This window comes from Lipophrys pholis (genome assembly GCF_963383615.2).
Source record: "Lipophrys pholis genome assembly, chromosome: 5".
NCBI lineage: Eukaryota > Metazoa > Chordata > Actinopteri > Blenniiformes > Blenniidae > Lipophrys > Lipophrys pholis.
In genome coordinates, this window is record NC_137628.1 from 28,727,218 (window position 1) to 28,743,928 (window position 16,711).

The 16,711-nt window shown below is 40.4% G+C and overlaps 1 protein-coding gene across 2 annotated transcripts in view; it reads right to left on the bottom strand.

Annotated features, from left to right (window-relative positions):
* The window catches only part of LOC308110115 (inactive rhomboid protein 2-like), a 36,793-nt gene that overhangs the window by 18,509 nt on the left and 1,573 nt on the right, over positions 1-16,711 (bottom strand). The window contains exons 1-2 of one of the 2 annotated variants that reach the window (XM_080464207.1): positions 13,966-14,161; positions 2,001-2,150 (exon numbers count right to left, since the gene is read on the bottom strand). In XM_080464207.1, coding sequence (XP_080320333.1) covers positions 2,001-2,138 — 138 coding nt within the window. In that variant the 5' untranslated portion in view covers positions 2,139-2,150; positions 13,966-14,161. Of the gene's footprint in view, positions 1-2,000; positions 2,151-13,965; positions 14,162-16,711 lie in introns of those variants that run through there. The other variant, XM_080464206.1, reaches the window with a different exon arrangement.

Consider the following 16,711-nt stretch of genomic DNA (forward strand, 5'->3'; position numbering starts at 1 on the left):
AACAAATATGACCGTCAACAAATGAGGATTCAGCGTTTCTGTGAAAGGCTCATGCTGGTAAGAGTCATTAACATTGAAGGTGCAAACAGTGCTGAATTTAAGAGCTACCCATTCATGGTAATTATCATCCAATAAGAAGACTTCCTGTGTACATTTAAAATATAAAACTCTTTTAAAAAATGTTTACATGGGATTTATTCAGTTTTATATAGAGTCTAATCAGGTTATGACACTCATTTTTATTTAGAATGTATTCAGAATTTATTTATGAATCACCACCTGAGCCATTACTAATGGTAGAGATAGTGTGTCTATGCCAGCCAACATAGTATTAAAAAAACTGTTATGTCCAAATGATTCACCCCTTCCAACACCGCCATACAAGTTCCGCATAATGTTTACCACTCTTACTTCATAGTGGGAAGATTGTGGGATTAAATACAGCCTAGCCTATATTTTAAAAAGTTCTGTGTGGAGTTTGCACATTCTCCCTGTGTGTGTCTGGGTTTTCTCCAGGTATTCCAGTTTCCTCCCACAATTAAAGAACATGTGCGTGAGGTTAAGCGGTGACTTGTGTGATTGTGATTCTGTGTGGTTCTTTGTCGCTCTGAGCTTGCCCTGTGATGGACTACCTTCACCTAGAAATAGCTAGAATTGGCCCCAGATTCACGTTACCCTCAACTGGGTAAAGCTGTAAAGACAATGGCTGGTTTGTGTATCAATACATTTATACTTTTGAGCATGCATATATTTCAGAATGTACATTTACCTAAGTAAATACGTTGAATCAGGGTCTTGTTTTACATAAGCATTTGCACTTCTACCTAATATTGTGTGTACTTTTGATACTCCGCTGGCAACTCCATCCATGGTTTTACTTGTTTACTAAACACAATAGCCTGGCTTGTCACCCCTCACACTAACCACGCTTTCCCCCAGGTTAAAATCTAAGTGTAGTAGCCAATCGACCGGGGAGGAGAGTGTGGAGATGCCATCGAAATGTGGAGTGTATAATAATCTGGCCCATTGTTGCAGCTGCAATTTACTGTCATTGTCTCACGTTTAGGCAAATCAAACTTACTACTACAGTTTGGCAGTTTCCCAAAAAGAAGCTTTTAGTTGAGAAGTTTTCTTTAAAAAATAGATTGAAAAGAGTGATGATCTAAATGCTAATAAACTGAAATGAGGTTCTCAATTCGTCTATATGCTCAGCTCAACCAAACAGTATTGCCTTTCTCCAGTAGTCGCTGTTTTCTGTGTGGTTGTAAAACACAAACAAACAATTCCATAATAGGACTTCATTTCCCTTTTTTTTTTGTCCCCTCCACTGTGTTTCCTCTCCCTGTGGCTTTGGTCATGTTTCCTCATTGGCGTGATCATCAGTCCAATTACCCTCATGAGCAGCAATCCACCAATCGAGCCTCCTCTTTATATACACTGATCTGCCAGAATGTACTCTCAGCCTGTGTGGTAGTAGTACTCTTGGCTGCTTTGTTCCTGTGTATTTCTGTGGAACTGCATGAAAAGATCTTCCAACAGCCCCAGTCTGCCTACAGCTACAGTACAACCTGGATCCGTGCCCAGCCACTCTTCAGAGTCTGTGTTCTCTGCCTGTCTCCAGCCACAAAACAACCCAACTCGAAATCCTGCCAAATTCACCGACAACCACTCAACACACAGCCTGTTCAGCTCACAAGCTGTGCCTTCTCCGCACCAACCTACACCAACACTCTTTCTGCCGACCACGACCCCCACTGACAGTCAATAAATCTGTTACCTTACAGCTTTGTCTGTGTTCAGTTCTCCACTGGAGCCCCAGAGTCCTGCCAACTCATCGCACACATCACTGCTAAGTGAAATTTAGTCAGACTACATCCAAAATCTATCTTGGAGAAATTTGTATTGACTTAACATGGACAGGCTACACTTGGTCACGTGATAAAAACTCTGACAAACGAGTGTCACAGGAAACCAAACAAATCAGAGGTAAGACAGCCTACCCGTTTTGTGGAGCCCTGGGACATCATCTCCTCGGGTGGAGGGATAGCGATCACAAGGCTGGGTGGCTTCTTGCTCTTCAGACGACTATCCGTTTGGCCTCGTTGAGACGGAGGCTCCTCCCCCACCTGTGATGACATCCTGTCAGAGTGCTGCAGATAAGAAAGTCACAGTGAAATCTAATTTATAAAGATTCCTCAATGACAGATTTTCCAACATGACATGACCTGCTAGAGAGACAGATTTCACTAACGTATTACTGTGGTTATATATTATTGTTAAATTATCTTCTGTTGCTGCGTACTGTATATAGAAACATGGGCTGATCACTTGCATGGAAAGATCCAGACGTATCTCAAAAGGGAAACTATTACAGGCAATCCAAACAGTCTCTTTAACAACAACTGGCTCATGTCCAGTTCAATATGCTACCAAGAAAAAAATAAATAAAATTACAGCCAACTTTCCCTGCTTTCTGAATTTCTTATATAAGCAATTTCTTAAGTGAGCCTTAAAAGGCACTGCATTTATGTCCAACAGAAGATACATCTTCTTTGACGATTGGAACCCTGTTTTACTACACAGCACTGCAGTCACTGATTTATGATGATACAATTACGCTGAAAGAGCTGGAAGGAAATTTAAGAGATGTTTCTCTCAAACATTTCGAAGGCGTGTCTAAAAATAGTATTAAGATAAATTAAACCAATTCAATTATTTAAGTGTGTAATCTGTAGACCATTTGGTTAAAACAGAGCATTAATAATTCCATTGTCATGTCATGATTTACAACTACACAAGGAGAACCAACCAACAAAAACCAAGCCTGCAAGTCTGTGCTGGTCCAAATTGATGAAAAGCAAATTGCAGAAAAGATAGTTTTGTTCTGCTTTCATGTTTTATAACTCATTGGAAATGCATAACTTACACACCAATTCATATACAGTATGTTTGATGTGAGTTGTTCAAAGGAACCAGAGTGTGTTTGAAGAATACCAGGTTCATATAGTGTTTGTACCTCCGTCAATGAACCAAACAAACAGAGCATTTGCACCTAAGTTGGTTTTAATTGATCCAAGCCTGTCAAGTGTAAACGCAGCCAAAATAAATTTAAGGGAAATGGAAGGGAAAAAGAAATTGATTGAGTGCGGAGCACTCAGTGCACGCTTGCCTTTAATAAAAAAGTAACTGATACAGCAGCTGTTGGGAGCGACTCCCAATGACATCAGAGCATGGAGATCAATAATGCCTTTAATCATCACGCATTCTCAAGGTGGTTTGTAATCAATACGCCTCTTCTCCATTTAAAATGCAACCAGTAATTCGTTTTTGTTTACTACATAATAATTGTGATCTAGTTCATTAATAATCTCATGACTGAATAATCAACTAGTATTAAAAAAACAAAAATATTGATCACAGTAGCAGCTGGATGATCCCCGTCAAGACAAATTTACCATTTCTCCTTGTCAGAAGAAAAATGCCCAACTTACTTATCTTTGGCTTTCAGTCTTTAGCAATCACAGTCCACAGCAGAGCAGCCAGGCTATTCCTGGAACTCAGAACGTGTCGTAGCATTACATCCACTACGTCCTCAGAAATCAAAGCTTGTGCAGGAGTATTGTAACCTTCTAACGGCCGAACACTGGGCCAAAACATCTATTATGGTCCTGAAAGCCTTGAATGTTGTCCTGGAGTTCTGCTTTATAAAATCAATGCTCAGCCCAGAGTGTCAGCGACAGGAATGGCAACAGCCTAGAAATCTGACACCAGCTCAGTCAATAGCCTAGTTTCCACTCAAGAGCCAAGGAATGGCTGTTTGCAGTACTCTACATCCAAGAAGACAGTTTCTATATAACGTTTGAGTGAGAAACGTGTAACATTGTTACAACATGGCTCTTAATGAGAAATGTTCCATATTTGAAGCTCAAACTGAAATATTAATTCCACCCTTTAGAGGGGAGGACAGTGGACATAAAGCCTGTGGTTCAGTGGAGTAGTGGGTGAGAGCCGGGTTTCACCCACTTAGATAATGAAATACCAACGAATCTGGCTAATGGATAAAGAGCTCAAGTGGCAGGGAGACTGCTGCCGACCACAGTCTATCAGTGTAGACAGGCACTTGGTAGGATACACAAGCCAAACTAATGGGAAAATGTAGATGATAATATCCAGAGGCAAGATAACGGTGAACCCTGCAGAGACACGCCTCTTGTAACTGTGCAATGTTTTCACTGAATGTTTTACGATTTTAAAACATATCACAAGTTTTGAAGTTAACTTGGGATGATAAACACATTTTTGTGGCAAAATAAAAAATTTTTTTTGCTGAAGAACGGATCTTTAAACAATGATCCATTGATCTTAATGCAACATTATGTGACGATGGTCTGAGAATGTTTAATGTAGATCAGGTCACCAAGCAGCTTTTCCCTTATTCTGCTGAACACACGTGTGGCTTTCTTTCTGAAATGGAAGTTAAATATCCTTCAGAAAGTTCTTTTCAACTGCTGCAGAAGTTCCCATAAATGTGTGGCACTTGTAGGATGCTTTGCTGTCACTTTTCTGTCCAGTTCATCCCAAATCAGCTTGATTGTGTTCACGTCTGGAGACTGTGCTGGCCACTCCATGTTTTCAATCTCACCATCTCATGTTTTTTATTTTTTTCCTCTGATGTACTGCTGGCATAGCCTGGACTTTTGTTTGGGTCATTATGTGACCGCAGGATGATCCCCTGGCCAACTATGTGCATACCAGAGAGTAGTGCCCGGCGCTGCAGAGTGCTGTGGGAGCCATTTTGGTTCAGGGTGCCTCTCACTCTGTACAAGTCACCAACCCTGGATCCAGTAAAACAGCCCCAGACCGCCACACTTTCTCTTCCATGTTTGACATGTCTTCCAATACAACTTATAGCGGAATCACACTGCCCCTCTATCCTCACCTGGCTACTGGTCTTGATGTCTTTTTTTGTCAGTGGAAAAAGTGAAACAGCCAACATCATATCAAATGCGAATAGTTTGACTGGCTGGACCGTGACTGATGACCTTGTGTCTGTGTGGTGGGCGGAGTCGACATGCCCTGCACTGGAGCTGAGCCACACACCTGAGAGCCATCATCATCATCATCATCATCATCATCATCATCATCATCTCCTCTATAAAGGCTCTGGATCACTCTACTCTCATCATCAGATCGCCCTTTTACCCAAGTGGTATTATGCTTGGCCAGCTCAGTGTTTTGAAAAGAAACTTTTGTGCCTTTTTGGACCTCGTGTTTGCTCACTCATGTTTTTCCTCCTATGTTCAGATTCAGTGTGTGTTTCCCTGTTTTTATATCTCTGGTTCTCAACTCCAGCTGCCTGACCCCCACTCAGCCCCTAACTGCTCCCATGGATCCACAAGTTCCAATAAACCATCTCTTACTCATTTGCAGTCAGTCAATGTTTGGGTCCTAAAACTCCACAAACCGTAAAATGATTACATTTAAAGTCGTTGAGGTTGGCTTGCTTAATTCATTTTAATCTTAATTTGTTAAAAACATCAGCACTTTGGGGAAGTGGGGGGGGCATGGGCATTTTTTTTTAAACACTATTGCTAAATAGATCAAGAATAAATGTCTGCTAGTGCAGAGCTGCAGCCTGCTATGAAAGACTGTTGATGCCAACAAGGAAAATATGTAGGGAATGACTTCAGTTATTTTTACTTCAGCTATGAATGTGATTTTTACCAGCTGCAAGTGGAAATAGAAGCATATCAGGAAGAAGCAGTGCCATGAGGGCACATTTGTTAAGTAAACATGAATCCTTTCTTTTTAATCATTAACCATTTAAGCACACTCTTTCCAGCACTAATTACACATAGCTGAAAGGGAGCTTAATGTGGGTTATATAAGTAGTCATGCTCCAGCTGTGGAAAGAAAAAAAAATCCAAGACAAACTCAATACCATTTCATAGAAACATGGAAAATCTGATTATTGTGTAAAGTAAGAAGAGTTCAATGAGAGATTCCTTTGCTTGTAAGGTAAAAGGATCATTAACCTCAATGCCCCCCACCAAAAAAAACATCTAATGTTTACTGCATCATGATGTCATGTAGCAGGTAAAATGCCATTTTCACAGGTGTCACTGCATATGTAACATGGTCAAATATTTATGTACCTCATCTATGCTGCGCTCTACTTGACCAGTAAGCAATAGGACTGTCGCCGTGTCATCCATCTCCACCCACCGCTGTTAAGTGCTGCTCTCATAGTAAGTCACCATGGTTCAGTCTTGTCCCTCAGAGAGAGGCCTCTCTGAGTGTGTCACCATGTTTTTTCTTGTGTGTGTGTGTGTGTGTGTGTGTGTGTGTGTGTGTGTGTGTGTGTGTGTGTATTCCCATTGGCCTGATGCTCAGGGCCTTCTGTGTAAACCTAAAGAAGGGCAGCTCTGTGCTCATCAAGTCACAGTTGTACAGTGTTGATAATAGATTACAACAGCTCTCAGGACAGGCTTCTCATCTCTTTTTACAAACCACAAACAGACCTGACCGTGAGGGTTAGGACAACATATCATGTTTCATTCTCGGCCACATTCACCCTACATAAGCAGCTAATAAATGCCACATGAGCCAACTGTGAATACCAAATTGTACATTGTGACAGAAGAAAAAACATATGGAGGACAAAATGTGACATTGTAAGACTGTTTTTCTCACTTATTTTCATTAGAATGATTATTACAGAGGCAGCCAACTACAGTATACCCTCATAGTTTATGTGTGACATAAAAACGTGAAGATAAGACATCAACTATGCCAATGTTGCAGCCAACAAAGCTCTTTCACTCAATGTATTTTTGGTATTCTTCACACTACTGAACCAGGCAAATGGCTGAGAATCGACAATCCACGCCTCCACAGCAGTAAAAAACAAAAGAAAAAAAAACATGTTCTGGTTCTTACTTACTGTGTGGAGGAGAAATGAATGTCTTACTGAAGTACAACATTGTGAGTGCCAAGATCAGCCCTTTTTTCTGCTACTCCTTGTATTGAGGCACCCGTGGCCCAGTTGATACAGCAGGTTGTCTTTCAATGGAAATATTGCATTGATCCCACATCACCAACTGTCATTATGCTGAAATGTCCTTGAGCAAGAAAGTGAGCCCCATATATCTTCCAGTCGATGGATTGAGCACCTTGTATGGCAGCAGTCACCACTGGTGTGCAAGTATGTGTGTGAATGTGATTAACAATTTAAAGCACTGTAGGGACTGCGGAAACAGTTGGAAAATGCTATATAAACGAAATTATTTTCCCTTTTCAAGCGTTCGACTGGCTAGAACAACTGGTAGATAACCCACAAACTTCACATCAACTTCATGGTTCGGTAGGAAGGTTTGAACACTAAGAGGGTTACCACAGAGCCTTGACACTGCCCACAGGATGTTTGAGGCTTTGAGAAGTGTTCTAAGTAAGCATGGAGGACTAAATTAATGCAGAGGAATTAATAATAGTATCTGAACTGAGACACATCGTATTATATTTTTATTTTGGAAACTCAGATCCACTGAGCAAAGACGTGACCCATCATTTTAATAAACTGTACGGCACTCAAGCTCTCAGTCTACTGACCAACTTTGGAAGACGAAATCAAGGTTTGATAGATAGAAATACTGTTTTGTGGTTTTATGCCTCTGCCAGCCAGCACAAGTTATTCTCTGTACAAACCCATCAATATCCATCAGAGTGAAGATCCAGTTATCTACCTTCTTTATCCACTTTATCCAGATAGCAGTGCTGAGAAACGGGCCTCACCCAACACAGGATAAAATGCAGGATGCTCCCAGGATGGTACAACACAGGGATAATATGGAGACAGAAACCCACACAGCCACTGAGTAAACATGCAAACTCCACAAAGAACTCTACATCAACACTAAGTTCAGAGCAGTAACCTTCAGGGAAGCCACAACACTAACCATTAGACACCCGAGAATCAACAAATAACCTGGTATTTTCATCAAAGTATGTCCAAACATAAAGATGAATGAGGAATGTCTCATTGATTTTGTCTGCAGTATTCTCATACATTTCCTCATTGGGTCCAGCTAAACACTTGTGGCAAATATGAAAACAGTCATCTTCACAAGAACAGGACACATGATGCAACAACGGCTCTGACCTTTGGCTTCCAAGGCCTCATTAGTTATTTGACCGAGAAACAGCCTGTGTGTGAAAACATGTTTAACAGGTTGTTGGCTTATTGGTTAGAGAAATTTTGAATGAACAGTCCATAAACATCATGCCTCTGGCTGACAGCTGTCAAAGACACAAGACCACAAAATAATGAATACAAAGAGTTGGCTTGTCTATCAAGGTATACTCTTTACATACTTGACCATGACACCAGTCATTCAAGTCTAAATAAAACAATAATACATCTGTGTTCTAAATTTTTGCCAAAGGGGGCAAATGTACTAAAAACAAAGCAATATTCAGATGATCATGATGTCATGAAAGAACAAGTTGTATTCCTGGCCCTGAGGTGGTGCTGAGTCCAGTTACTTGCACTACTAAAGGTATTTCTGCGTTGGGAGCAGGAAAGTGCGATCGACAAGTCGATTTGTCAATAACATCAGATTCTTTGTTTTTACTGAGTTGTGACAGTCACACTCGTTGTATAGCTGTGCTTGTCAAAGCGTGGGGCAGGAGAGAGACCTTTGGGAGGGAAACAGCAGGACAAGGACCTCTAAATCAATGCGACACAAGCTTCACTTATTTTGTATCTTCACTCTGTGAGTTTTAGGAACTAAACATCACAATGTCCCTCAGCCAGACAGTTCATCCAACTAATCACATGGTCATGCTTGTGACACTCTGAAAGTGCGAAAATGGAGACCTATGCACCAGACAATGTTGCATAATACTTCAGTCCTTTCGAAAGTGAGCGTTTCACACTTCACACTCTCTTGCGATCATTAAAATGTATCTCAATATAACTGTGACTTTCACTATGATGTAAATCTGGTCTGAAGGAGTCACTTGGAGATTTTCCTTTGAGGAAAGCAAATCATCTTAAATTGTGGGGTAAACAGATGTCAGACTTCTTATGAAACTGGTGCATGGTGGCGCAGTGGTTAGTGCTCTTGCCTCACAGCAAGAAGGTCAAGGGTTCAAATATGGCCTTTCTGTGTGGAGTTTGCTGGTTCTCCCTGTGTGTGTGTGGGTTTCCTCCAGGTGCTGCAGAAGACATTCACTGGGGGTCCCTGAGAAAGACCCCCCCCCCTGGAGTGCTGCTCTGTACTGATGGGTCATTTGGAATACAGTGCTTAAAAAGGAACTGATATTTAATTAACTGCCCTCCTTTCACTGTGTTTCACTAGTGTTGCAGATAATTGTATAACACAAGAAAACCTTTCAAATTATGCTGCAAAAAAAATCACATTTGACACACACATTCATCAGTTATATCCATTTTAGCAAAGTACACAAGTCTAATGTGCCACCCAAGACTGAAATTATTAATAGAAACACATCTTCCACATTGATTTAAATGGTCTCTTCATTATTTCAAATGTTGTCTTGTTTTTAACAATGTTAGTCAATGATAGTCACAGAAACTTGCAGGCGACCTTGTTTTCTTTTTAAATGGCTTCATAGTTCCCATGAAAGCCTGGCAAGTGCCACCTTCGATGCATTGGACAATATGGTAAATACTGATTTAGTGTAAGCTGGACGGCAAACTAAATGAATAAAATGTTCTATCTGCCATGTGCCCATACAGTGGTTGAGAAATACGGGTGGGGATGAAACCATTTGATTTGTAATCCATCAGCTAAATTGAGCTTTTGGCAAAAAAATGTGAACTGGAAACTGACTGGCAGGGAATTTACGTCATTCTTGTTAACCAGAAAGATGTAGCTTCAGTATACAATCTTCTAAGGGAGCGTATTTATCATCTCTGAGGGAGCGTATTTATTATTTATTAGTCACCAGAGGGGAAGTTTCTTAACCTAATGACCCAACGCTCATCATAGACTTTTCTTAGTATTTGTACTTATCTCGCCTGTCTGCCACTCTCTTTCTCCCTCTTCTATTCCTCTCTCTCCCTGTCCTATCCCATGTACTTTCTCCCCCCAACCGGTCAAGACGGATGGCCGCCCTCCCAGAGACTAGGGTCCGCCCCACGGTTTCTTCCTGAAGACGGAGTTCTTATGAACCTTTCTTCCTGCGAGGGAGTTTTTCCTGGCCACTGTTGCTTATTACATCTGCTGCTTTGGAAGGGTTTAGTTGGGTTCTGTTGTCCTCTATCATTGTAAGAGTGCTTTGAGATGTCTGTTGATGTGATTTGGCGCGTTACAAATAAAATTGAATTGAATTAAATTGAATTGAATTCTATTTTCATGGCTAAAGATCAGGACTGCTTAACTGTGATAAACTATGAGCCATTTGTCTAATGGGATTCTGAGGGAGCGTATTTATTATTTATTAGTCCCCAGAGGGGAAGTTTCTTAACCTAATGACCCATCGGTAAGCAGCCACACAGCACGGCGCTCGGAGGGAGCTGATGGGGGCTGAAGGTCTTGCTCATGGACCAACGGTCAATGTTATTCAAGGACTGTAGGAAGAAACTAGAGTACATCGAGGAAACCAATGCACACACAGGGGAACATGCGAACTCCACACAGAAAAGCCCCGGCTGGTATTTGAACCCGGACCTTCTCACTGTGAGGCGAGAGCACTAACCACTGTTCTACCGTGCCTCAAATAAACATACAGTGGGGCAAAAAAGTATTTAGTCAGCCACCAATTGTGCAAGTTCTCCCACTTAAAATGATGACAGAGGTCTGTAATTTTCATCATAGGTACACTTCAACTGTGAGAGACAGAATGTGAAAAAAAATCCAGGAATTCACATTGTAGGATTTTTAAGGAATTTATTCGTAAATTATGGTGGAAAATAAGTATTTGGTCAAAACAAAAATTCAACTCAATACTTTGTAATATAACCTTTGTTGGCAATAACAGAGGTGAAACGATTACTATAGGTCTTTACCAGGTTTGCACACACAGTAGCTGGTATTTTGGCCCATTCCTCCATGCAGATCTTCTCGAAAGCAGTGATGTTTTGGGGCTGTCGCCGAGCAACACAGACTTTCAACTCCCTCCAGAGATTTTCTATGGGGTTGAGGTCTGGAGACTGGCTAGGCCACTCCAGGACTTTCAAATGCTTCTTCCGGAGCCACTCCTTGGTTGCCCGGCGGTGTGTTTGGGATCATTGTCATGCTGGAAGACCCAGCCACGTTTCATCTTCAAAGCTCTCACTGATGGAAGGAAGTTTTGGCTCAAAATCTCACGATACATGGCCCCATTCATTCTTTCCTTAACACGGATCAGTCGTCCTGTCCCCTTAGCAGAAAAACAGCCCCAAAGCATGATGTTTCCACCCCCATGCTTCACAGTAGGTATGGTGTTCTTGGGATGCAACTCAGTATTCTTCTTCCTCCAAACACGACGAGTTGTGTTTATACCAAAAAGTTCTATTTTGGTTTCATCTGACCACATGACATTCTCCCAATCCTCTGCTGCATCATCCATGTGCTCTCTGGCAAACTTCAGACGGGCCTGGACATGCACTGGCTTAAGCAGGGGGACACGTCTGGCACTGCAGGATTTGATTCCCTGTTGGCGTAGTGTGTTACTGATGGTAACCTTTGTTACTTTGGTCCCAGCTCTCTGCAGGTCATTCACCAGGTCCCCCCGTGTGGTTCTGGGATTTTTGCTCACCGTTCTCATGATCATTTTGACCCCACGGGATGAGATCTTGCGTGGAGCCCCAGATCGAGGGAGATTATCAGTGGTCTTGTATGTCTTCCATTTTCTGATAATTGCTCCCACAGTTGATTTTTTCACACCAAGCTGCTTGCCTATTGTAGATTCACTCTTGCCAGTCTGGTGCAGGTCTACAATTCTTTTCCTGGTGTCCTTCGACAGCTCTTTGGTCTTGGCCATAGTGGAGTTTGGAGTCTGACTGTTTGAGGTTGTGGACAGGTGTCTTTTATACAGATAACGAGTTCAAACAGGTGCCATTAATACAGGTAACGAGTGGAGGACAGAAGAGCTTAAAGAAGAAGTTACAGGTCTGTGAGAGCCAGAGATCTTTCTTGTTTGAAGTGACCAAATACTTATTTTCCACCATAATTTACAAATAAATGCTTTAAAATTCCTACAATGTGAATTCCTGGATTTTTTTTTCACATTCTGTCTCTCACAGTTGAAGTGTACCTATGATGAAAATTACAGACCTCTGTCATCATTTTAAGTGGGAGAACTTGCACAATCGGTGGCTGACTAAATACTTTTTTGCCCCACTGTATATATCAGAAAACTGTTAAAATGGTTCTTGTTAGTCCAATCAATCGACTATCTTAAAGGACTAAGCCATAACATTCATAAAGAACATACTGCTGAAGAAAATATATATTTTTTCCTGTTTCGTTTTGTCGATGACAAGAAAAGCTTCTTCCAGAGGCTGCATGTTGATGACCAGAAAGAACCGAGTGTGAAAGATCCCCTACAGTAGATGGGAAAGCAGCCAACTGTCAGAGTGCTATGCCAAGACCGAACAACCCCTTTTTAGGTCAAAGAAAATATCTTTGGCAGCTTTGCTATGTCATCCTGATGATCCTCTGTGTGTTAGTGTTGTAGGATACTCCAATTCCTACATTGATATTGTGATGAGAGACTGGAAATCATTTTAGTACTTTGAGAACATAAAGTAGTGATATAGCATGTGTGGGGTTTCATGATTTTGACAACAACAAAACACCAGGTTGATGACATTTTCTGATCTCACAAGACCATTTTACCAGTAATAAACATGACATTCGAAATACAAATTATTATCTTTTAAAATGTGTCATTGAATAAATCTTGTAACATGTTACTGCACCTTTGATAGTGTGGCAGTTTGCACAAAGAATGTTAAAGTGCTCATCTTGTGAGCATCCTCCAGTCAGTTTGGATATAGTTTGTTCTGAAAGGTGTAAAGTGAGTGGGGTGTAGTGTTTGTCTGCAGTGTGACGATTTGAACATTGAAAAGCATTAATGTCTGATGTTACAGGCATGCCAGCAGGTGATTAACCAGCTGATTGGATTTTTTTTTCTTCTTCCTTATGTTACATATTCAAACATTCTTTATAAGATACTAACAGCTGCAATTGCTCTTTTTATGGATTTTTTTCATTTCAGGATTTTTGTTATGTATCGTCATATTTTCTCACCGAATATTTCAAAGCCTTCCCCTCTGTTCTGAGTGCACAGATTCTACTCAATCCTACTGAAAGCGTAGGAGAGGGTGTGAGCTTTAGTGGTGTCTGCATGCCTCTGAACAGAGTAACAATCGAAACTACCCCCTCATTCTTCACTTCCAACCACAATCTCTCATGGCGATAACTCTAAACAAATCCCTGGTTCCTTACATATATCCAGTTACCTTTCGTTGGCTCAGAGTAGCACTTTGGTAGTTCTGACAGATCAATCTTTCCATTTCAAACCCATTAGTAGAGAGCAATTCTACTTCGTCTTATCTAAAAAAAGAAAAATAAATATCCAGCTTTAGGCAAACCATTCCAAAAATTGCTGCACCTTTTCCCAGGAGTCTGCATGCCCCAACCCGCAATGCAAGTTACCAAGTAATTCCTCTACACCAGCCATTCTCACGGTCTGAGAGTTCCTCTCACTCCACAAAAGCGTGACCCACATACCTCATGTCCATACAGTGTACATGTTTCCTAAACAATATATGCGTATCTTGCAGTGTGCTAACTTAAGGATTTCAGCAGAGTTTATCATTTAAAACAGACAAGGAAGTCCCTCACCGGCGTGAATTATTGTCAGTGCCACACAAAATAATGACTCACAAGAGGCATTAAGAGAAATTAGCTGTTTTAAGAGTGATAACTGTAATAGTGTGGATGAAATACTCACAGAATCATTGGGAGTTTTAAAACAAAGTCAGCCACAGAAGTCCTTCAAAAGGTTTACAAGCCTCCGGGTTTCAAAGCATGTCCACACTGTCCAGTGTTTTGAGATAATGTGACCTGTACCGTGGAGGGATTGGCATGAGAGTGAAGCAAAAAAAAATTGCCAACGAGGGAGCAAGGAGCTCGATACTCCTGTAACTGAAGTGGGCTTGTCATTACACAAGGAAAAGGGCGCACAGTTTTCTGGGCGTGTTCTGGCATAGCAGCTGAAAACAGATAAAGATCATGGAAGGAAAGCCCCCAGTGGGACTCGATGTGACAGACTGAGATACTCAACACCAAGCGGAGTGGACGGGTTTCCAAGCTCATTATATACTTTATTCTTGCTGTTGGAGAAAAAAAACAATAGGTGGTAATTCAGAGTTAAAACAATCAATTTACTGATTATTGTAGAAACAATTGCAATCCACACTGGAAGTCTAGACATCATATAATGTCAGAGCAGAGTTATCTTGATGGGATGAATAGCAAGACGTTGGTTAGCATTATTTCCTCTCATCAATAATACAGAGATTCTGTTTTTTGTGGGGTTTGCATTCATTTATATTTTCCCCTGGTACTATTCCACAATCAAATGCATGTTCCGGTAATCAGTGAATCTAAAATAAGTGAGTGAGTGAGTGAGTGAGTGAGTGAGTGTTAACCAATAGATCTTCAAGAGTTGTCAAGGATGTGTACCGTGCAGTTAACCCCGTGTTAGACGGGCTGGACTCCAGCTCCTGCAACATTAACTAAGATGTGTGTCTTTTTGGGTGAGCTTCTGCTTCCTTATTGTGACATGATTTATCTTTCCGACCTAATTTGAGTCAGCATTTACTTGGTGCAGCCAGTTCCACCGAATGAGATTGTGCTTGATACAGGCTTAACAGAAGGTGTCAACTAGTGACTACTAGACAATGTTCAATACACAGCATATTGTTGTTGACTGTATAACTTTAAGTCTTATGAGCATAAACCATAAAGTTCCTCTTTGTCTTGACCGTCTTCGAGAGTGCAATGGCAAGCACCCTGCAACAGCTTCCTCTTGTAAGACGATAGGAGCTGATGATCACAAAAGCGATTTGTAGGTCAAGAAATGACGACTTTAATTTGAAAGTGGGGAAATGAGCTGAAAATATCTGCTCGTTTTTTATGAGAAATTAGGATGATCTTAGCAAAAATTTACTCTTCAAACATAATAAACATGATCGTAATGTTTACTAAATGTAATGTTTTAATAAACCCTAACCCAACAGTATAATTCAACATCATAACATAATGTTCAAGATTTTTGTTTAAAGTATAAAAGAACTGAGATTAAAAACAGCCTAAAAATAAATTGACATGAAAATTATTGTATGTGCTATCGTGATAATTTCCTATGATTCAGTGATCACATACAATTTTTATTTTGTAATAAATGGAACTAGTGACCCACACTTCGTAAAGAAACTGCTCTTTCAAATAAAACAGCACAACATGCTATTTTCCTATCAAGAGTTTGATGACTGCAAAAATATCAACATAGAATTACTGCAGTATTGGTAAGACAGTTATTTTAGTCATGACTTTGATGGTACATCACACCTTCCTATCAAACTGCATTTTCATTTCCAGCAAATGGAAAACAGAAAAGAAGCATCTTTTTTTTAATATAACATTTATTCTATTAATCTCAAACTATCACGGCTTCAACTGCAGAGAGAAATGTCATGACTCTAAAACATAAAACTCCACCAAGCAATAAAAAAACGACCACAAAACTACCAGCAGACACAAAGAAAAACATTCGTATTTGAAAAGACACACAATAATCAAATGGACGCAAACTACATTTGTAAAGAAGGTGATAAAATGACTCCAAAGAGACGCAGAACAACACAATAATACGAAATGCCCAAACAGACTAACAACAATAACAGCATGCGTAATGCTAATCAGCTTGAAAAAACTCATAATCAGCACAAAAAGGCAAAAATGCAATGTGATCACAAAGGAGCGTAACTCAACTATGAAAAACAAATAAATTGGTTCCAAATGCTTGTGTTGAGAATGAATGACGCTCGGCATTTTATTTGTGTCACATAAGCACATGGATCAGCTTGAAAAGCTTTTGAATGAGCAGTTAGTTATGGTAAATAATAAGAGAAATTGCATAAATAAAAAAAATAAAAAAATTAATAAAAACACATGGACGCACAAATAACCAAAAAATAACAACTCGACAATAAACAACCACAGTTGTATAGTTGTAAGAAGATAATGAATCAGTTATCTTATTTTCAATGACACAGTTTGTCCACATCAGGACAGTCCAGGGACTTGATTGTTTGACTGGTGAGAAAATAGTGAAAACTTTAATGTGTACATTTGGTCTGGTTCACTTCTCTCTGCTGCAGCAACGCCATGCTCTCACAACAGCTGCTTGTCTGGAGCCAAATAAACAGTGGCGAAGAAAACATTTACATTTTTCATACATAATTAAGACGTACTGCTGTTTCCAATATATCTATTTGAGACCACAATGTTTTAGTAAGGCTGAGCCAACACAGCTCAAGGAGACTTCAAATGACATTAGAAACAAAGCTATGGGGTAAAGCTGCTGAAATGGTGCAGCCTGAGAAGCTACTGGCTTTTGCCCACATTAATAGGAAGTGAGACGCTGTGACAGACAGGATTTCACATCTTTCTTCAGATTTGCCCAAGAAGAG